The 22179-nt window shown below is 27.3% G+C and overlaps 6 protein-coding genes across 10 annotated transcripts; 4 read left to right on the top strand and 2 right to left on the bottom strand.

Moving 5' to 3' along the window:
• Positions 1-355: 355 nt before the first annotated feature.
• On the top strand, positions 356-1332 carry LOC138189818 (succinate dehydrogenase assembly factor 2, mitochondrial). 2 transcript variants are annotated; one of them, XM_069131995.1, is made up of 3 exons: positions 356-633; positions 717-868; positions 957-1332. In XM_069131995.1, exons 1-3 carry the CDS (start codon positions 601-603, stop codon positions 1225-1227), a joined length of 456 nt encoding a protein of 151 aa, XP_068988096.1. In that variant the 5' UTR covers positions 356-600; the 3' UTR covers positions 1228-1332. The 2 variants fall into 2 exon arrangements, with proteins under 2 accessions (XP_068988096.1, XP_068988095.1); XM_069131994.1 differs by having other exon boundaries at positions 373-633; positions 711-868.
• Positions 1333-1496: 164 nt separating this feature from the next.
• Positions 1497-8424, bottom strand: Blm (Bloom syndrome helicase). Of its 3 annotated transcripts, none has more exons than XM_069131979.1 (15): positions 7624-8424; positions 7316-7433; positions 6652-7239; positions 5742-6573; positions 5566-5667; positions 5329-5483; positions 4988-5209; positions 4545-4906; positions 4197-4455; positions 3739-4122; positions 3510-3660; positions 3245-3432; positions 2819-3143; positions 2553-2721; positions 1497-1825 (listed from the first exon to the last, which is right to left on the bottom strand). In XM_069131979.1, exons 1-15 carry the CDS (start codon positions 7716-7718, stop codon positions 1741-1743), a joined length of 4035 nt encoding a protein of 1344 aa, XP_068988080.1. In that variant the 5' UTR covers positions 7719-8424; the 3' UTR covers positions 1497-1740. The 3 variants fall into 3 exon arrangements, with proteins under 3 accessions (XP_068988080.1, XP_068988079.1, XP_068988081.1); XM_069131978.1 differs by having other exon boundaries at positions 5329-5486; positions 7624-8423; XM_069131980.1 differs by having other exon boundaries at positions 1498-1825; positions 5329-5486; positions 6652-7234; positions 7624-8421.
• A 244-nt stretch (positions 8425-8668) lies between these two features.
• On the top strand, positions 8669-11677 carry eas (ethanolamine kinase 1). The gene is made up of 7 exons (XM_069131993.1): positions 8669-9097; positions 9276-9414; positions 10078-10215; positions 10294-10559; positions 10643-10869; positions 11029-11251; positions 11396-11677. Exons 2-7 carry the CDS (start codon positions 9289-9291, stop codon positions 11460-11462), a joined length of 1047 nt encoding a protein of 348 aa, XP_068988094.1. The 5' UTR covers positions 8669-9097; positions 9276-9288; the 3' UTR covers positions 11463-11677.
• A 558-nt stretch (positions 11678-12235) lies between these two features.
• On the top strand, positions 12236-15895 carry PRAS40 (Proline-rich Akt substrate 40 kDa). Its single transcript, XM_069131988.1, has 8 exons — positions 12236-13126; positions 13414-13587; positions 13689-13812; positions 13956-14136; positions 14226-14433; positions 14518-14668; positions 14747-14886; positions 15040-15895. Exons 1-8 carry the CDS (start codon positions 13004-13006, stop codon positions 15160-15162), a joined length of 1224 nt encoding a protein of 407 aa, XP_068988089.1. The 5' UTR covers positions 12236-13003; the 3' UTR covers positions 15163-15895.
• Positions 15896-16976: 1081 nt separating this feature from the next.
• eIF3m (eukaryotic translation initiation factor 3 subunit M) lies at positions 16977-19237 on the bottom strand. Its single transcript, XM_069131989.1, has 7 exons — positions 19032-19237; positions 18632-18811; positions 18443-18537; positions 18148-18366; positions 17800-18068; positions 17582-17725; positions 16977-17263 (listed from the first exon to the last, which is right to left on the bottom strand). The coding sequence occupies exons 1-7, from the start codon at positions 19074-19076 to the stop codon at positions 17040-17042; spliced, it is 1176 nt and encodes a 391-aa protein (XP_068988090.1). The 5' UTR covers positions 19077-19237; the 3' UTR covers positions 16977-17039.
• An 82-nt stretch (positions 19238-19319) lies between these two features.
• On the top strand, positions 19320-21782 carry RIOK2 (RIO kinase 2). 2 transcript variants are annotated; one of them, XM_069131983.1, is made up of 6 exons: positions 19328-19605; positions 19914-20055; positions 20190-20568; positions 20648-20932; positions 21027-21355; positions 21446-21782. In XM_069131983.1, exons 1-6 carry the CDS (start codon positions 19540-19542, stop codon positions 21694-21696), a joined length of 1452 nt encoding a protein of 483 aa, XP_068988084.1. In that variant the 5' UTR covers positions 19328-19539; the 3' UTR covers positions 21697-21782. The 2 variants fall into 2 exon arrangements, with proteins under 2 accessions (XP_068988083.1, XP_068988084.1); XM_069131982.1 differs by having other exon boundaries at positions 19320-19605; positions 21027-21782.
• The last annotated feature ends 397 nt before the right edge of the window (positions 21783-22179 follow it).

A 22179-nucleotide genomic window follows, 5' to 3' on the forward strand; every position in this document is an offset into this window, starting at 1 on the left:
ACTAAAATTATTATAATCATTGCTCAATAAAAAATTTGTATTTGGTATAACAATTACATTAACAATCACACAAAATTTATCATCAATTGCATAAATAAATTATTGCCTTAAAATACACAAATAAAACAGTAGCACACCATTGATTGATAAGAGATGCTGAAAGGTACAATTATAATTTATGAAGTAAAAAATATTTGCATCTTCATATAATATAATAATACCTAAATTATTTTGTTTATAATTACTTGAAGAAATTATATTTATTATACATAAGTAAATTTAAAATAACTACAACTGTAATTAATTAAACAAACGCGATGACATTATCAACTGTGTGTCAGAATAAGTAAAATTTACTCATTTATTTGACAAACGTTAATTGTATATAAGTGAAGATAAATAACTCAGTACATGAATATTAATGATTATTAATAATATAGATAGGTATAATTAACACAGAAACATATTTAAGCTACCACTTGATTTTATGTATTGCCTGGTATTACGAAAATATAGCTATACATATACACCTGATTGTAAAACGACGTAATAAATTGTATAAATTCTAAATTTTGAACATAAAAGATAAAGGGAACAAAAATGAATGTTTTTGTAAAATCTCTTGTACCAGTAGTAAGCACAAATAATAATATGTCAACAACAATTATATTATTATCAAATCATGTAATTAAAATGTTCGTAACATGTAGTTTAAGGTTAAACCAGTATCTCTGGTAAAATGTATTTCAACAACTTGTGCGCATTATAAGGACGATTTTCAGGATGTAATTCATCCAGAAAGCCAAAAACTTGACATACCATTATATGAGAAACGTAGTGAAGAGAATAAAGATGTTAAAAAAGCTCGGTAATATCAAAGATACACAGAGGTTAAATATTATTTGTATTAAAATATAACATATTTCTCAATATAATTTTATTTTTGTATATTTCAGATTATTATATCAGTCTCGTAAACGTGGTATGTTAGAAAATGGTCTTATTTTAAGTACATTTGCTAAGAAATATTTATCTAGCTTTGATGATAAACAATTACACTTGTATGATTGCCTTATCAATCTGCCAACCAACGATTGGGACATATTTTACTGGGCTACAGGTGCAAAGCCCACTCCACCTGAATTTGACAATGAAGTTATGGATTTGTTAAAAAAACATATCAAAAATGCAGACCGTCAGACAAGAATAGTGCAACCTGAACTATGATTATTATAATATTTAGTTATAAAGTATTTAACAGCCTAAATTTGTATTTTAACTTCATGATAAAACAAAGTTATGCTACAATAATAAAGTTATTTATAAAAATTATTAATTTAATTAAAGTTATTTAACATTATTTAATTATTTAAAATTGTACATAAATATGTTGTATTTATGGTAAATATAACATGTAGAATTATAAATAAATGATAGATAATGTATATCTACAAAAGTAAGTTGTTACATCAATAAATAATTGGAAAAATACCTTTCAATAGTTTATTAATCGATATACATAATTAAAGTCAATCGTTATTAAAAATAAAACATTTTATTACAAAATTCTATACAAGACTTTTAGAGATTCCTTACAAAAACAACATACATAATACTGCTGCATTATTCTGAGATAAAATGGCAGAAATGCCAACTTCGTATTACAGATACATTGTATCCTAAGTTATACAGAGCATTACACTCTTATAGATACAAATATACAATTCAAAAACAAGTATATTAACTGAAACTCACAAGTCCCGGGCCTTTATTTGAGTATGTGGTTGTATTTTTTACTTTTGTTGTTGCTTTTCCTCTTCGCGAACTAATAATAAAGTAAGAATTATTAAAAAGTAACATGATTTATATTAAAATTATTGTAATAATCATTTTATTAAATTTAATATACAGGGTGACCGAAAAGGTCGGGACAGAACTTTACTACGTGCTAATAAAGTCAAGTAGGTAAAAAAAGTTCATGTAAACTTACATCCGAAAATGCTTTACTGAAGAGTTGTAAGAGTCCAAATTTTGTATTAATTATTTTGGCAATTATAATAAATGTTCTAATCTTTTTTCTATTGTAAAAATGCAAGCTTCAATTTGTCGAACTCTTTCAAATATTTTTACTGTTGTAGAAACAGTAGTAAATGCATTTTGAATATATTCCGAAATTTTCTCAACGTTGGATCAGTTGACTTCCTAGGTCAACAGATTTAATTCCTCTGGATTGCTATTTACAGGTTCTAGCGAAACAGTTGACTTATGAAAATATGAGAGAAATAGAAGACCAATTTGGGGAAATATCCAAAATGCATTTACTACTATTTGTACAACAGCAGGAATATTCAAAAGAATTTGACGAATGGAAGCCTGCATTCTTGCCGAAGGAAGACATTTCGAACATTTATTATAACCGCCAAAGCAATTAATAAAAATTATTAAACGCTTCAATAAAGTATTTTCGGATAAGTTTATAGTAAGTTAGCGTAAATTTTATCCCAACCCTTTCAGACATTGTATATATACGTATATATGTATATATGTCTTACTTTGACGCTGTCCGCTTGTACTTTTTATTTGTATTTCGGTAACTATTTTTACCTTTACGTTTTATACCACGGACTGTGTTGGATTTAGCGGTAAAAGTAGTAGTATCGTTATACCATGTATCATCATCAGCGTCGTTATTACTGTCTTCTTTCTCTTCATTCATTAATACTATTAAAAATCATAGTTATTAATTTCAGTAATTATTGTACTATGTAAAGGTACTGTATTTATATATTCAAATCATTTAAATATAACAGCATTTTACCATATTTCTCTGCAGCATATTTTTGTGTAATATCTAATAGTGCTTTTCCATATTTTTCGAAATTTGCTTTAGTTACATGTGGAATTCGTAACATAGCTTCTTCACTATCTGGAAGATTTTGACTCATTGCCCTAATTGCAATCATATTCATAACCGAAGATGCTGAAATATCGAGTGCTCCAGCAATTCCTTTTATTATTTCCATCAATTCTTGGTAACATCGTTGTTGTAGTTCCAAAAGTACCTTGTCAATCTTTCTCGTAACTGTAGATACTGTTGCTACAGCAGTAGTACTATTATTGGATGATTTCATAGGAAGCATTACCTATATTAAGAAACATTATATTTTAATAATCTATTCTGATATTTCACTTTTAAGAATTAAGATTTGTAAAATAAAGTAAATCTATGCATTTGTTATTCTACCTTTATATCTTTTTTTGTCATGAGTTCACTGGCATTCGGTCCAATTTTTAGATAAGCACAAGCAATTTCATTGTTTATATACATCTGCTCTTGTAAATATTCTTTGAGTACCATATAATGAAGTAAACGTTCTATGTCGTGCCTATTCCATGATCTTCCACGGCCGTATAAAGGATTCTTAGTAAGACCTACATAAATATTTGATAGCTATATTACATATTACATAAATAAGTAACATACAATAAAAAATTTAAATTTCGCTTACCTGATTCCCTTAGTTTTTTGAGGTCACTTCCTTTAAATATGTCTGTAAGAAGTACTAATGTAAGATTAGAATTTCTTGATTGATTAATGTCACGTACAGCTCTCAAAATATGTTTCGCTTCATCTGTTGTGTCTAACATAGTGAAATCATCCTAAAAATTTGTATATAAGTTATAAAATATTTAAAAAGTTTTATTTAACATATACTTTATTGTTTTAAATGTACTTACTTTACATCTACAATTGTCACATGATGTGGCTTTGTTTATAATGCATTGTTGTCGATCAAACATTTCTCCAAAGTAATGAAGTTGTTGTGCTCTGCGACAATCTGTCTTATTTTCACAAAATGATACCATTTTATATAAGTTATCTATATGAGTCTTTGTTACAGTAGGGTTTGGGTTGTCTAGTTCGATCATTTTTCTAATTCTGTGCATATCAGCATAATTATAAAATAATATACAGTCTGCATTTTCCCCATCACGTCCAGCGCGTCCACTTTCTTGATAGTAACCTTCAATAGATTTTGGAAGAGCTGCATGAATTACAAATCGTACATTGGGTTTATCAATCCCCATTCCAAATGCTATTGTTGCACAAACAACTTTGATCTAGAATTTATTTGCAATTAATAAATTGTATAATTATAAGAAGGAAAGTTATGAAATTATTTGTATTTTCATACTTCTTCTGAAATCCATCGGCCTTGAATATCAGTCCTACTACTATCTGTATGGCCAGCATGATAACTCAGTGCCTTAATGCCATTTTTTCTCATTTGCATCGCATAATCATCACAATCTTTGCGAGATAAACAGTAAACAATACCGCACTCATTCTTGTACTTCATTTTTAGCATAGCTATTACTTCATCTGAACAATTTTTTCCTTTTTTTGCAATTATGCTATATCTTAAATTAGGTCTATTAAAACTTGACATAAACCTAGACAGAATAAAAGAAATGTTATTATAAAAAATTACAAGTTAATTAGAATTATATGTAATAAATATACTTAAGATCAAATTACATACCATTTAGGTACACTAAGACCTAATTGATGTAATATATCGGTTCTAACTCTTGGTGTAGCTGTTGCAGTTAGTGCAATCACTGGTACTTTAGGATAATTTTCTCTGAGACGATTTAATTTTTTATAATCAGGACGAAAATCATGACCCCACTGACTAACGCAATGTGCTTCATCAATAACAAATCTTGCTAATAACCCCCTTTCATATAATGTAGTCAAAAGATTGCAAAATTTTTGAGACGCAGAAATTTTTTCTGGTGTTACATATAATAATTTAAGAGATGGTTCTTTCTTTGAAAGTTCTCTATATATTCCGCTTGCTTGACTATCTGTTATTCCACCAGACATATGTGCGGCTGGAATCTATACAAAATTTGTTAATAAATTATGTGTATCTAACAATATATAAGTATATGTATATAAAATAATACTTGGAAAATTTACATCAAGAGAAGTAAGTTTTTGAACTTGATCAAGAATGAGACTTTTTAATGGTGAAATTACAATTGTTACTCCAGGTAATAAAAGTGCTGGGAGTTGATAGCATAGTGACTTTCCTCCTCCAGTTGGCATTAACACAAAACAGTCAAACCCTAAAATTGCAGCATTAATTGCTTGCAATTGGTTTGGTCTAAATGAATATAATCCAAATTTTTGTCGAAAAACCTTAAAAAGTATTATGTTTGATATACAACAAAATTTAGAATGCTAAATTTATGTATATTATCATTTTGATTAATTCAATTTCACAAATTAAAATAACATTAAAGAATAAAATATTTTACCTTTAACATTTCTCGTGAATGCGGATATGTTAATCCATCAAATTCACCACTAACACCATCATTCTTATAACTTCCAGTAAAAATACCTATTGGCGAATTTATTTTATCTTTTTCCTGTTCTTTTTTACTTTCATTATTAGTATTTTGTGTAGCACCTGCTGCAGACAAATTAAAACAGGAATTGTACAATAATAAAAATGTAAATAAATAAAAGATGAGTTTGTGATGCAAATTTACCTGATAAATCCAGCTTTATATTGCAATCTTTACTTAATGTGGGAAATTGATTAAATTCTTGAGTTAAACAATCAACTATCTCTTCAGAAAATGAAATTTTGTCTGTAATAAATAAATAATCATATATATACTAAATTGATACTTATATACATATAAATATAATGTATTAAATCTACCTTTCATATGTGGCACATCCATTACATTCCAATCAGCTGGTTTATTTTCACATCCTAGTTTTTCAGGAATTTGAAAATTTTCTCTTTCTTTCCATTCAGGACATGCACTTTCACTAATTTGTACTTTTTCTATATTATATGTATTGTCAAAACTAGTATTTGCATTTAAGTTAGAAACTTTAGTTTTAGTATTAGTAACTTTGGACCCTTCTTCCTTTTTCCATATTTCTCCTATTTGTTTAGAAAGTTCAGAACCAGTTGCTTTAATGGGCCTTTTCAATTCAAATGTACTTTTTTTCCCTTGAACTGGAGAATCATCTGATTTAATTTTTACAGAACTCTGTAAATCAATACCGTTCTTTTGATCCTTTATTTGTGATTCAGCTTCTTTTTGTAAGAAATTGGGGAATTCTTTTACTGTTGACAAGGTCGTTTGTGTCTTCGCAGTATAACTTGATTCTGCATCTAATAAATTAGTGTTAGATACACTAAAACTATCGTTATCTGAAATACTTATAACTGATTGCTGATTTAAAGTTTCAGATGTTTTAAATAATGGAAAATTATTCGTAACATCAGATAATTCTTTATCAGCAACTTTTTTGTTTTCATCAATTTTAATATGTGCTAACTTTGTCTCAACTAAACGAATTTTTGCTTTAACGTGTTGATATAAAATTTTTAATTCTTGAAATGAATGTGCATTAAACTGTGGAAATTTTTCTAGTACTGGTAATGGTATTTGGTCTAATGCAGTGTAAAATTTACTAAGAATTTCTATTTGAAAATCTTTTAAATCCTTATGTCTATTTTCCAATTCATCTTTTGTAATCTAAAAATAATTGCATTATATATACCTTAATTATGTATTAATAATAATATTACCAATAACAATTATATTGATATTTACTGGTACTGAAGCCATTATTGGTTTTCCTTTTGTAGATTGTATCCATGAATCCAACTGTTTTCCTAAGCCTAAAGGTTTTAAATCTAATTTGAAATCTGGCCCTATCCATCCTTTTGTAGGGGTTCTTTTTAAACTTTGTTTAAAATTTGGACTGCTATCTGAATCTGATATTATAATATTTTCTTTTTTCTTGAAGTTTGAACATTTTTTTGGAGTTCTTGGACTATTACTTTCAATCAAATATTTTTCTTGTGTTTCTGTTTGCATATTACTGCTCTCAGTAGCTGTATGCAAAAATACATTATCGAGTGGTTTATCCCTTTTCGTAGATAATAAACTTTGATTTGACATTTGTTCTTCACTACTACTATTAAGAACTCTTTTTTTTCTATTTAAACTTAAAGTTGATTTTATCACTATGTCATCTTCGCTGTCTGATAAGTAACTATGTCTAATTTGTGATTTTTGTACATTTCTACATGGATTTTCTCCTTTAAAACTTTCAGCATAATTATCTTTCAAATTGCTATCATTTGCTTTTGTGGTACTCTTATTAACATTGTAATACATTGAATCCTCAGAACTATTCTAAAATACATAATTATATTAGAATTATATTATATTATAAAATGACGTATTTTACATATAATAAAGATATTCTTACAAGAGATATAATAGACGTTTTATCATTTGTTTCTAATTTTTCAGTGTTGATGAGTTTGAAGTCCATAGATGTATCTAAATCACCTAGTTTTACATTTGTATTTGATGACTTGGGAGTGCTATAAATCAAACGAAACATATTTTATATGTAGTAAGATATATTTTAAATGTAATTAACACATTTAAAGTATATACAAATAGAACAAAAAGGTTATATCTTATGTAATACTTTATTCTAACTTAGGTTGTATCTTAAAAACTTTTATTAAATGTTATTGGTAGACTACTTTGAATAAATATTTTTCTTACCTGGATTGTACATCGCGTTTACTTTTCATACGTTCAAGAAATCCTTTGAATGTAGGTTGTATTTCATTCTGACTAAGTGGAACCTTTCTTGACATTTTCTTGAAATTTTAGTGAGCATTAAAGATTATAAAATTTTGCAAGTATATACAAATTTCACGGTAAACGAAAGTTATTGTTATATTTATTTATTATATTATTTACGTATGTATATAGAATGTGATATTGAGGAGGAACACAAAAATAAAACACAATAAACACAAAAGATGAATGAAATATTTCTAAAAATATACATCTTTCTTAACTTCATATATTTTTTCAACACGCGCAATACAATATTATGATGAATTTCATGGAAAAACACAGATTGTATATAAATTCAAAGTATTAAATTGAATAATTAATTAAACATTTAAAAGTATTTGTTAAAAGACTTTTAATTTTATGTATAACATTTATGTCATACAAAATAACATTCATAATTTATAATTTTAAGAGTTCTTTTTCACATGACTGTGGTATTTTCTATATTCTAGGCGCCAGAAATTACTCACAAGCATCACTTGATTTAAACTGATTTGAAGTTAGCCGAATGAATAACTACAAATTTTTCTCGTTTGACAAAACATGATTTGTAATGTTTTATAATATGTATTATACTTGTACATAACTTGATAAACTAAATACGATAACATTCTTAAACATTATATTTTCTAAATCAATAGTTCGTTATCTTTTAAATTCCTAAATATGTACTTTCCACGATAAATTTTTATTCTTTGCAGTTCTATAAACCTCTTATAGTGACAGTTCCTATTTCAATATTAATTTAAAACATGTTTAAAACTGACATTACATCTTAATAAATTTTATCACCTATTAAAGCAATTTAAATTTTGTAACTCCCAACGAAACTTAGTAATAGAACCTATATATTAATAGCTTTTTTAAGAATAATATTTGTAAACAAATGATAAAATATAAAATATCGAATAGTACATTATAAGAGCTCTTGCGCAAATTATAAAATTAAATACCTATATATGAAAACCTATATCCTAGATATCCTATATCAGAACCTATATGTATGTGAAAATATGAAATTATATTTCTACATATTTTGAGAACTAGATGAACAAACAAAATCCTGTAATAATTTTATTATTCAGTATGATTAAAAATAATTATAATAGCAATATTTGTGAAATATTATTTTATCATTTTTATTTTTATGCAAAGATACATATGTAATATACGAAGTCATTTAATGTGGTAAATGAATAGAATCTTCGTAATCTAATGGAATCATAATGAATTCAAGGTTCTTATATTACTGTAGTCTATCGTTGCTTATTATGTCATTATTATCATATACGTAGCAGTGGCAGTAGCTGGTAGTAACTATGTAGAAATTCACATGAACATCTCAGCTCCAGTCTCTAGTACAACAGAATAATTCTACACTGTACCTCGCTTTGTAAGTGACACATATATTTCAATGTTTTGATAGATCATAGATATCACTAGTGTTAAGGTACTATTTATTTATAGCTTATAATCGTAAACAAGATCTATATTTTTAGTAAATTATTTATGATATAAAATTTAATCCTTAAAAGTTGATCCGCAAATGAAGTGTCATTTACGTGTTACAGATAAGATACAACTATGGACCAATTATGCGAAGAGCAGCATCTTGACATAACAATTGATGAAAGTAAAATTGTTGATGGTGCTAAAGAAATAATTAAGAAAATCAGACCAACATGGCCTTTGGATAAATTGCACTTTAAGGTAAAACATTTTGTAAAATATATTGCAACTTATATAGTATTTTTTTACATACATATACGTACACACACATATATATATATATATATATTTTGTAAAGGTTTGATATTATGTACTCATTTTTTCGATTTATTATAGTTTCAAAAGCATGTTTGCTGTAAAGTTTTTAATGAAATACAAGTTGTATTTAAATATTTACAGTAAGTACTAATATTTGTTATAACTATATCTTCAAATTTTTAATGCAATAAAAATTTAGAATTATTAAAATTGATGCTATAATACATAATAGTGTATAATAATGTAGTAATGTAATAATGTAAAAAGGATATAAAATTTAAGATCATTTTATTCATATCTTATGATGATGACCTTATCTACTGATAAATGTGTTTTTCTTGGACTTATTATTTAAGAACAAATATGTATCACTGTACTGTCAAATATTTTCATTCTTCTGCATCTTGATAATCAAATCTATTCATATATCTATGATTTTTCTTCACTATTAAGTCAACATTCCATTATAATCATTGTTAGTTATTAAGAATTATATTAATTCTAATGAATTTAAATTTGATAAATATTAATTAACTAATATATATTTTATTACAGGAAGATAAATAGAAATATGTATTTCAATACTACAATAAATTTTATTTTCAGATATTTACAGATGGAATCACAAATAAACTTATAGGAGTATGGTATTCTGAGCATTACAATGAGATGGTATTAGTTAGAGTTTATGGACATAAGACAGATCTGCTCATCGATCGAAAAGATGAAACAAGAAATATTCGAGTAAGTACAATATTAGAAAAGATAAAAGTAAAAATACATGCATATGAGTGATCAAGAATAAATTGATTATTTAAACAGGTATTAAACAAAGCAGGTTTTACACATTCCATTTATGCTACATTCAATAATGGTTTAGCTTACCAGTTCATTGAAGGTAATATACTTACAACAGAAACAGTCAGAAACTCTGACATATATGTATTAGTTGCTAAGAGAATGGCTCAAATGCATAGACTTAAACCTGATGATACTGAGATACCCAAAGATGCTTGTGTTTGGAAGAAGTTAGAAAAATTTATGGAAATTATGCCAAAAGAATTTTTAGATGTTACCAAGCAAACAAGGTAATATACTGGATTATAAATTCAAATATAATTATATTTATTTGTAGTATTTGCATTATAATTATTATTTATTATCACTTTAGGTTTGAGAAGCTCATAAAGCCATTTGGTGTGTTAAAACAGGAATATGAAGCACTGAAAAAGGAACTGATAAATTTGAATAATGAAGTAGTATTTGCTCATAATGATTTACTTCTAGGGAATGTACTTTATAATGAAAAGGAAATGTCAGTAACGTTTATTGACTTTGAATATACAGGATATAACTATCAAGCTTATGACATAGCTAATCATTTTGCTGAATTTGCTGGTAATTTAAGTATATGTTCAAATATAATACTACAAATGATATTTTTTACAATATAATTTGTATAATCAAGATATATCTTCATTTATAAAGTACAAAATAGATGTATGTATAATAAAAATAAAATTTATTAACTTATAATTATATACAACTTAATTTTAGGTATTGATAATCCTGATTATTCATTATATCCTGAAGAACAACTGCAGAAAGCGTGGTTAAATGTATATCTTCAGGAATATAACAATGTAAAATGTGTACCTCAAAATGAAATTAATTTACTGTATTTACAAGTAAATAAATTTGTTCTTTTATCACACTTTTTTTGGGGTTGTTGGGGACTCATACAAAGTGAACATTCAACAATTGACTTTGACTTTTTAGAGTAAGTATATGTGAAATATATAGCTTCAAGTCAGTTCCATCACTTTTATTGAAATCCACAATGTAATAAATATTCTGTTTTAAAATCATCTTTTTATCATGCTACTTTAAAAAAACTTATTTTTACCTATATAATGCTTTATAGGTATGCTGCAATACGATTTAATGAGTATTTCAAATGGAAAGAAGAATATCTTAAGACAAAATTATAAAACTAAAACTAATTTGTTATATTTTTATAGTTATGTTGTTATGAAACTAGCATTCCAACATTTTTATTGTTTGTAAATAACATTCCTGTAGATACATTCCCTTTTAATTTGTTACATAACAAAGATTTAACAAAGAAAATTTTATGATTATAAATTTGTATATAATGCTACTGTAAATTTATACAATTGACAGTATTATATAGAGTAAAAGATATATACATATCTTTAAGTAAAAAATATATACATATATACGTATTTGTAAAGTAATATATGTAAAGATATTATATGCAAAATATAACAGTTGTTTAAAATAAAATATGTTATTCCTTATAATTCATTTATAAGTATTTTTGCACAGTGATTAATATCGTAATTTACATCTTTGTTGTTAACAAGTTGTTAGTTCACACTGTGTTCTGTTTTATTATCCTTTTTATACCTGAAAATAAAGTTGGAAATAGAATGTTTTTAAAATAAAACTCGAAACTGCTTCAACTCCCGAATACATTTACATTAGTTACTCGTTTCAATCAAAAGATATCTCTTTAGCATTTTATAATATCATTGAATAAATAAATGTCTATTTCATTATTACCATTCTCGATTATAAAAAGAAATAGAAATTATTTAATTGAAAAATAAAATTTATATATCGTGTAAGTAATTTCAAATAACCTTGTACTTGTATCTATGTATATACATATATGTATAAGCATTATACTCTTATACTGTCAAGATCCTATGTCATATGGTAAAGACAGTCAATTGACTAGCAAGTGTGTTTTTGTCTGGGAGTCTGGGGTGATCACGTACGCATCTGCACATACCTATAAATCAGTGTTTATTTTTAGTAGAGGTTCCGAACATTTTCAAAAATACTTGTAAATACGTGTGTTATACATAAGAAATGTAGAGATAACTATCTAATCCGAGTGTGGAGAATCCTTTACTATCAGTTATACAAAAATTCGGGATATTAATATCCAAAACTATCTCTTTATATGGTGAAAACGAACTCTCAAACATAAATACATATAGATGTGCATGTATTCGACAGAGCCATGAGCTTCGGTAATTCGTTTACTTGGCTTTAAGTGTGTGAATCTGTCACAGTATATAAATCAACTCTCCGATCAAATCAGATAATAAACTAATCCGTCGCATCCAAAATATAGATAATGTGCTTAAGTTACCTTTCTCGAAAGTAAATATCTTTTCAACAAGGTCTTTAACTAAACAAAAACAACATATTTGAAATTTAATAATAGCGCGAAACTTGTGATATTATAACAATATACTCCTTGAGTCAAACTATCGTTTTATATTTTCTATTGTTTCGTTGTAATTATTTATGAAAGTCTCGATTAGTATTAATTGTAAAAGTCGAAAGTGGTCAAGGGAAAATCCCGGAAATTTATTTCGAACATTACGAAAAGTACTATCGAGTGAACTGTATACGTGTATATGAGTCCCGGCATAGTGAAACAGTGTGCTGGTTTTTAAAGTTTCTTTTAGAAAACATTGTATACTGATTGTGTAAGATGCATATAGCATGCAAATGTTTAAATGTGTCCATAAAGTCCAGGGGCACTGAACTGCAGAAGGTCAACATCAATGATATTGAATTGACACCTGAAGAGCAGAACGACGGTTTCTTTCAGCAGGTAAAAATTTTTCTAACAATTATTATACATTTTTACAAAACACTCAATTTCAAGACGAATTCATATTCTAATAACAATTATTATTGAATGTTTTGGACTTAGAAACTTTTCTATATAAACGAAATAATAAATTTTAAGAAAAAATTTGCAGTCGCTTACCTAGTAAATAGCTGATGAAATTATGCAATAAGTCATAATATTTACATATCTGTTGATTCAATGATGTAATTATAGTACATTATAATAATATAAATCTTCCATTAAAAATATTTATCTGCTTCCAATAGAACCTTGCATCAATACCAGAACTTGAAGGTATTACTAAGGAACAACCAGGTTTGGTAGAGATAAGAAATGTAGGATCATGGGTTATTCACCGTTGTTACAATTGTTCAATATATACTCATGCTGTGCATAGAGATTATGGTGCTGCTTTAGTTCTTATTAATACTGATATTGTTGTGAGTATTACATTATTTATAATTGCTAGAGAATATAAACAAATATCATATATTCTTTTGTTATTCAAGTATATGAATACTTTGTATTCTTTTTGTTACAGACTTCACCTGAGGAAATAAACAAATTAAGGTCTAATCCAGATTATAGTCCAGTGTTTAGAATAGTAATCACTCATAATACTTTGGATGAACTTGATTATTTTCAACAACCTACTAAATTCTCTGGTAAATTGATATATTAATTAATTAAATATAATTCAAATAAATGCCTAAGAGAATAATAAATAACGATATATTTTATTCTTTGGTGTATATATAAAATGCAAATTATATAAATATTTTTCATATATTTTAATTCATCTGTCCAGTGTCACAGTTACCTAATAATGTACAAGTGGCTTTGGGTGGTCTCCAACAGCAGCTTGAAGAAGCTGTACAAAGACAGTCTACAGAAATAGAAAATAAAATTCGTGCTTTTACATCTGAACAATATCAATTGTTAGAGCAGTTTCGTGAAAGAGCTCATAATGAACATAGATTATTGAGAAGGTTTCATTTCATAATATAATCATATTTTTACTTTAGAGTTATATTTTTAGGTTTTATACATATTTTTTTAAAATACATATATGTTTCAGGCTAATTTGTAAAGGAGAAGAAATGAATAGATTAACAAATAATATAGAAACTCCTCCTACAACTCCAGACAGTTTTACAACCAGTTTAACTACCTCTACAACAAATACAGTAAACACATCACAAGTAGTATCAAATGAGACGAAAATTATTGCAAATTCTAATGTTAAATATGAAACTGGTGCTAAACATTCTCCTAATCTCCTTGTTGTATGTTTTTTTGTGACTTCTTTTAATGTATATCCATGAATAATTGTAGTTATAAAATTTATTAGTTGTTTAACATTTTTTTAGAATGGTAGCATAGATAAGAAAGATCGAATATACATATACACTAAAGAACCAACTAGTTTTGACACAGAAGCTTTATTTCCTTTGGAAGGAATGGAAGACACTCTTAATACTGATCAAGTTCAATCTTCAGAAGAAGGATCTGATACAGATGGTTAGTTTAACTTCCAATTTATGTAAATCTTAATTTCAATGTAAAAGATTTAAATAATGTTATTTGTATTATACTTAGATTCAGGTCAAGATGAAGGTATTCACATGCCAAGGGGACAAAGAGGCGGACATCCTACATTAGCCAAATCGTTACCAGTTAGTGTTCCATCTTTTCCATCATTTGTCCGCAAAACAGTTCAAGATGAAGATGATGATCAGGTATAAATATGTATAATATGTATAATATACAGCTATTCATATTGACAACAAAGCTATTGATAGTTTTATAATATTTATTGATACGTTTGCATAATATATAAGTACCTTACAAGATAATATCTTTTTACTTAAAACAATAAAATGTTATTGCAGCTCTCAAGAGATCCACATGATCCACATAACATTCGAGCTTCGATTAAAGCTTTAGCAAAAAGCGTTCATGGTGATACAGTATTTGGAGACCTGCCACGTCCTCGTTTCTCTACTCAAATCTGACTTTGCAATATTTTCAAAGAAAGAGAATGAATTCACGTTAAAACTTCAATATAAATATAAAGTACCTATTATTCATAACTGTCTTTCAATGAATGCTACAAAAGTTTGGTGTAAGCAAAGGCAGAATAAACATAGAAATATACGAAATTATTGATATTTCGCGTATATTTTGAATATATTTTAAGATAAAATATTATTTCAAATCTTAGCTTTGTTAGGATATTGAGTTCATAAAAGAAAAAGATTTTCATACCTGCATATACTTGAGGCTATGTTATATAAATGTGCTATATATTTGTTACTGATTGTATAACGTAGGACGTAAAAAAGAAAAAAAGATATTTAGATTTCAAGAATCAATTCAACGTGAGATTTACGATGCCATATCTAAAATAAAATTGTACTAGAAAGAAAAAAAGGGGCAAAAAAAGTTTTTTACTTATCAATTAGTGACTAAGCTATTGAAATAATTTTACAATAATAGTTATTATTTTTACGATGCATCATTATTATTAGATGTAGAATAATTGATTATAAGTTACGCTATATTAACTTCATATTACTCTTATAAATTGCACTGATGTCATACATAATGTTTTATTACATTAATTCAGCTCTTGATACTTTCTTTTGCATGTAAGAGAATTTTTTGTTAGTTAAACAATATTTTTCTATAGTAACTATATGTAAATTACTGCGTTTGGTTCAACTAAATTTAAATAGTAATCGAAGATGTTCGTTCAAAAAGTTTAGATTTCCCTCTTTATTTATTATATTGTAATGCATCTGTTAACATGTCTATCTTTTGATGAATTGAATTATTAACAGAAAAATTGTAGCATAAAAATGTACTGCGATTCAAAGAAACATTTTTGTTATAATACATATACATATATTGTTTTTGTAAACACGTATACGAAGACAGTCTTAGAAGAATATATATATATGTCTATGTTGATATTAAAAAATTGTATGTGAGACATACAGATAAAAAAATGTTTATAAAAAATTTCGTTTACGTATGTTTTTGTACGAACATATAATGATAAAGATTTCAATAGATATTTTTACTTTACTTTTATATTTTGAATTCGCTTAAAGTCACTTGTTGTGTTAATTTTTTATAGATTTATATCATTGATTTTTTAAGGTTTGTAATTTTTGTACCAGTTAACAGTATCGTGTGATAAGCAACAAATTACAGATTAGAAACAATTAAATGAATTAGTACAAAAGCCTATGTGACTCTTTTGATATGTAATGCACAGCTATAAAGTTGTATATGAATATTCTACTGATCAAATTGTAGAATGTGAGAAATGCTCCAAAAAATGTCAAAAATTCTCTTTATCACATATAAAAATTGATTAATGAAAATAAAATGTTGCTGTACAAAAAATATAAAAGTGTATAATTGAATTATTACCAATATTTATATTCCAGGATTATTCACACTACAATTATGACATATCTCAACTTTTTAATTCTTTATATACAAAAATGTACAAGAAAAGCACATTGAAGAGTATATCAAATCATTTATAAACTATTTTATCAAAAATAATACAATAAATGATTCTTTTTTTTTAATTTATGAAGGTTAATATTTTTACGGCTTTCTAATTAAAAACTAAGATGATGTGTGTATATTGTACAATTTTAAATAAACTGGTAGGATTGAAAGTCCTATAAATAGTTTTTTATCATCAGATTTTTAATTATGTAAGTAATTTAATTGTGAACATAATACTGTACCACGCGGCGTATATATTTATTCAAGTAAGGTTGGAAATTAATTAAGAAATTAATTAAACTTGATTTCCAATCAATATTTGTATGCACAAATTTTAAATTACATATACACAAGTTAAATGTCATCAATGGGTAATAGAAGTTTTGTTTTTTCCAGCAAGTTCCATTTGTGCAGCAGCTACAGATTTCATACCCTCTTGTACAGCAGTTAAATTTGCTTTCCAGGCTGCGAGTAAATCGCGTAGTTGCATCCACTGTTGTTTGCCAAATGTTCTATGCATGGTACTTGAAATGAGAACTTTGCGACCAGCTTGATCCATACGAGCTCTAACAAGTTTCGTTTTCAATACTGAAACATAAAAAGGTGGATATTTTATATTCTTTTATATGCTTCATAAATATAAACAATACCATATCAATTTAATACACAATATAAATGTTGAATACTTCGATAACTTAATAAAAATTTAATTTCACTAAGCCAGTACTGATTCGTTAATATACCCTGTATACGTTGCCTCTATTTTATAAAAAAATATAGAGGTTGATTTTATTTATGCAGGATAATCATACATTCTTTGTATGAAAAAAATATTTTTATAATTGCACATATATATATTCCAATTACATTGAAAGCCTTAGTAATATAATTAATTGAATAATTTACCATCAATAATAAAACTTTCTACTTCATCTTCATTTATTTGTAATTCTTCCTGAATTGTATCAAATGACATTTCAGGGTTTGTTTCTGCTAGTTGCATAAATGTTAGTAGTCTCATTTTTTTCATGTTTTGCTCATGATTTAATCCTAATAAAAAAATATATGATTTATATTTTCAATAAATTCGTATTTTTTATATCTTTTATCAGTTGCTTACATACCAAGTTGATGTTCTACAAATTCCTTATGATGTTGATAAAAATCTAAGTATGCAGGTAACTTGTCTTGTACAAAGACAAGAAGTAAATCATGAATGAGTTCCCCTTCCAAGAATCTTACAGGTTTTAATGCTAACAATGGGTCAAGCAGGAATGTATTTGGATCTGCCAATGCAGCTAAAATGCAACGTTGTGCATCTTCTCTAGCTGCAGAAGCATTTTCTGCTGTATATGTACCTAAAAGTTCTACCATAACAGCAGCAGCTTGTTCTCTATTACAGTAATAATAAAGTTTCATGAAATATATTGCATTGTTAAATATAATGTATCATGTAATAAAATTTTATTTACCCCTGTTTGCAACTTAAAAGTACTTCATGAAGTAACCGAAGTAATTTCTGCATTTGTTCATTCGATGGTGGAAGTGATGCAAACTGTTGCTTTAATTGATCTATTCCACCATACACAGCTTTTACTTGATCCACATTGCGAGCAATTTGAACTAAGTGATAATAGACATGATATCTCATTGGAGAGTCATCAGGAAGAGATTGAAATAATAACCACAATCTGAGAAAATATTTTAAGAGTGTTATGTTTTTATATGAAAGAATTAGTAATAATTACTGATACTCATGTAACTTACGCTTTTAGACATACTAAACCAAGTTTATATCCAGGAGCTTTTGTTAATTTCTCACAAAATGCTAATATTAAATTTTCTGCACGTTCAGTGGGGATCTAAACCAAAAAAAACATGAAATTAATTTAAAGTTACTAAGCTGTCTAAACATATGTTAACTTATTATAATTTAAAAATATATAAAGTATTTACCACAATCATAATAGATACAATGTCATTTAAGACTGTTTCTATTTCACTTTCATTTCCTTCCTTGAAGCAAGCTTCACAAACACCAATAATTTTATGTAAATCATCTTCTATTCCTTTAGGAGATTTTTCTTCACTTATTTCAGCTCCCAAATTTTTAAAATATATTCTTAGCTCTTGCGCCTAAATATAAAACACTAATTTCAAATATATTTAATTTATTAAAATTTGTTTTAGAGTCCGTTCTGTCAGAATATATAAAATGAAACAATAATGAGAAGCTACAGAGAACTGAATATAACCTATACTTTTCATTTAAGAGTGATAATAAGGACGCTATTTGAATTTTACATAAACTTTTCTTCGACTCTTAGATATTTAATATATCTTCACCATCAATTACCTGATCTTCTAAGGGTAATTCCATAAAAATCGGAGGAACCTGCATCTTGCCGAATATTACCACGTTTTCTCAATCGCAATCACGACAAAATCAAACACAATCTATCAGAAAATTACTAGTTAGTCAAAGCTTGTTGTTTTCTTCATAATGGCCAACTATAAAACAGAAAGTTTCTTTGATCCTTTACATATGTTAGAGACGGAATTTAGTTGTCTCCCGCACGAGTTATGACACGGTCATAGTCTCCCAGTACAAGTGCTGCACCAAGCGGTCAAGTGCTGCAAAAGCTAGGAATCTATTCTGTTTGGTTCCATCAGGTTTCACCCTAGCATATACAAGAATCTATAAACTTTCTATTAGTATTTGACATGAATGAGGTTCTGTATTTTGTCGCCACTCATCGGTAGTCCATCCTATTAATCAATGTCTCCACCTACCGTATATCCTGTTTAGTATTTGACAAACGTTAATGAGATAAAATATTAAAGTGGAATAACCTGAGATAAACATGGGGAAATTAAACGTGACGATTTTACGATATTTAACAAAAGATGATTTTCGTGTTTTAACAGCGGTAAATATATGTTATCAATTGCCTATAATTAAGTTAAGCACAATTGAGGGTTATATTCAAAATTTCGGGATTTTTATCTTTTAATGTACAATATGTATTAAAAGATGAGGAAATAATTGTTTAAAAGGATTCTCGAATCGAATCATGTGTCGTTATTTGTACAATGTGTGTAGCTTGTGCTAGAAAATTATGTTTTCCTATTGATTGTTATTTTTAAAATGGAAAATAGTACTAAATTTATTAAACGTCAAGGTTAAGTAATGCTATTAAATTTCATTAAACAGCTTTTTTAATATTTGTTATTACAGATTGAAATGGGAATGAAGAATCATGAACTTGTTCCTGCATCACTGGCTGCGCAAATAGCAAATTTGCGTTATGGTGGTGTACATAAGTTGTTGAAGGAACTATGCAAACATAGGCTTCTCAGTTATGAACGTGGGAAACAATGTTAGTTCATTTTGAAGATCATTTAATTAATACAATATAATATAACATAAATTTTGATAAAAATTTAATTTAAGGGAATTGCAGAACAGAGATAATATGTGTGTGTATATAAAATATTTTCTTTGCCTTTTTAGATGATGGTTATCGTTTGACAAATGCAGGCTATGACTATTTAGCTTTAAAAGTTTTGGCACAAAGAGATATTATTGCTTCTTTTGGTAATCAAATTGGAGTAGGAAAAGAATCTAATATCTATATAGTTGCTGATGAGGATAGAAATCCAATGTGTTTAAAACTGCATCGATTGGGAAGGACTTGTTTTAGAAATATCAAAGGTAAGAGAGATTATCATCAACATAGAAAATCGGCATCATGGTTATATCTCTCAAGAATATCAGCAACAAGAGAATATGCATATATGAAAGCACTTTTCGATAGAGGATTTCCAGTACCTAAACCAATTGATCTCAATAGACATTGCGTTGTTATGGAGCTGGTTGAAGGTGGACCTCTGTAAGTATAATTATTATTATTAGTAACTTTTATATCATGTTATTTTGGACACAGTGTGCATAAGACAGTTTTGTTTTAGATGTGGTGTATACAGACTGGATGATGTTGAATCGTTGTATGACGAACTAATGAATTTGATTGTAAAACTGGGAAATCACGGAGTTATTCATGGAGATTTCAATGAATTTAATATTATGATAACAAATAGTGGAAAACCCATTCTTATTGATTTTCCACAAATGATTTCTACCGAGCATGTGGATGCTGAAACTTATTTTGAAAGAGACGTAAACTGTGTTCGTGATTTTTTTAAAAGACGTTTCGCTTACGAAAGTGAGTTGTACCCGACGTTTCAAGATATTTCGTAAGTTACGATAAAAGTGCAAAAACAAACGTTAAATAAAATATCAATGATAAAAGCTTTGCAGTTTAAATTATACAAATGGATCTATCTTTAGGAGAGAAGATTGTATCGATGTAGAAATTAAGGCCAGTGGTATTACAAAACAAATGGAAAAGGATCTTTTGAGGGAAATAGGCATGGTCGAAGTTGAAGATGAAGAAATTGAGGAGGATTGTAACGAAGATACGGATGAAGAAAATAAAAATATGAATGACAGTGAAATTAATTATTTACAACTTGAAGTCGAAAACTCTGTGAGAAATGAATTTATGTGTACATCAAAGAAAACATCCGAAGACTCAGAAGCAAATGAGAAGAAAGACTCAACTGTTTTATCCGTAGAAGATCGTATTTTAGAAGAAGGTGTTAAAAAGATCGATATGGGTAAGTCAGTGGGAAACCTAATAGACAAAAAGTCATATGATTTAAATGTAAAGCACAACGAAGAAATAACCAATTCGTTTCTATTTACAGAAACATGCAATTCAGAAGATGATGATGTAGAAAAATTTAATGATTTGGAAAGTATGTACAGTAGTATCACAGCTACAACGATCGCCCCCGAACTTATTAAGAAAAAGGTGAAAATAGCTTTACAAAAACGTGAAAAGAGGGAGCAATCTAGAAGAATTCTCGTGAAAGGAGAGGCAAATGCGATAACTAGAGTTAGAAGGGAGAATAAGGATACGATTAAACAATCAACAGGGATATGGGGGTGGGAATAAAAATGATACACTTTTGCTACTTATTGTAGATGATTTATACAAAAATAAAAAACAACAAAAGTAAAAAATAAAACGAAGCTAACAAATAATATATTTTTATTAATAAAGCTTCGTTCATTTTTATATTATACTTATTTCCCTAAAAGAATTTATTTAGATATAGCATAACGCTTTTAAATATCTAAGTATCCACTCCACTATCGAAAAAGATTAGCACTATTAACTGGCAAGATAAAGATAACAAAAGAAAATGAAATTAACATGAGAATGATTAAAATTCAAGTCATGGTCCTAGTATATGCCACTGTATATTTATTAAATGTGACACGTTTTAATTCTTCGACATATTGTTTCTTACATAACATTCAACATAGCAGAGGATATAAATCTATATAATTCTTTGCACTATTTGCACAGACTTTCCCTCCTTCTCTCTCTCTCTCTCTCTCTCTCTCTCTCTTTCTCTCTTTCTCTATCTAACTA

Source organism: Bombus flavifrons, chromosome 2, assembly GCF_040668555.2.
Source record: "Bombus flavifrons isolate JBK064 chromosome 2, iyBomFlav1_principal, whole genome shotgun sequence".
In the NCBI taxonomy this organism is placed as follows: Eukaryota; Metazoa; Arthropoda; class Insecta; order Hymenoptera; family Apidae; genus Bombus; species Bombus flavifrons.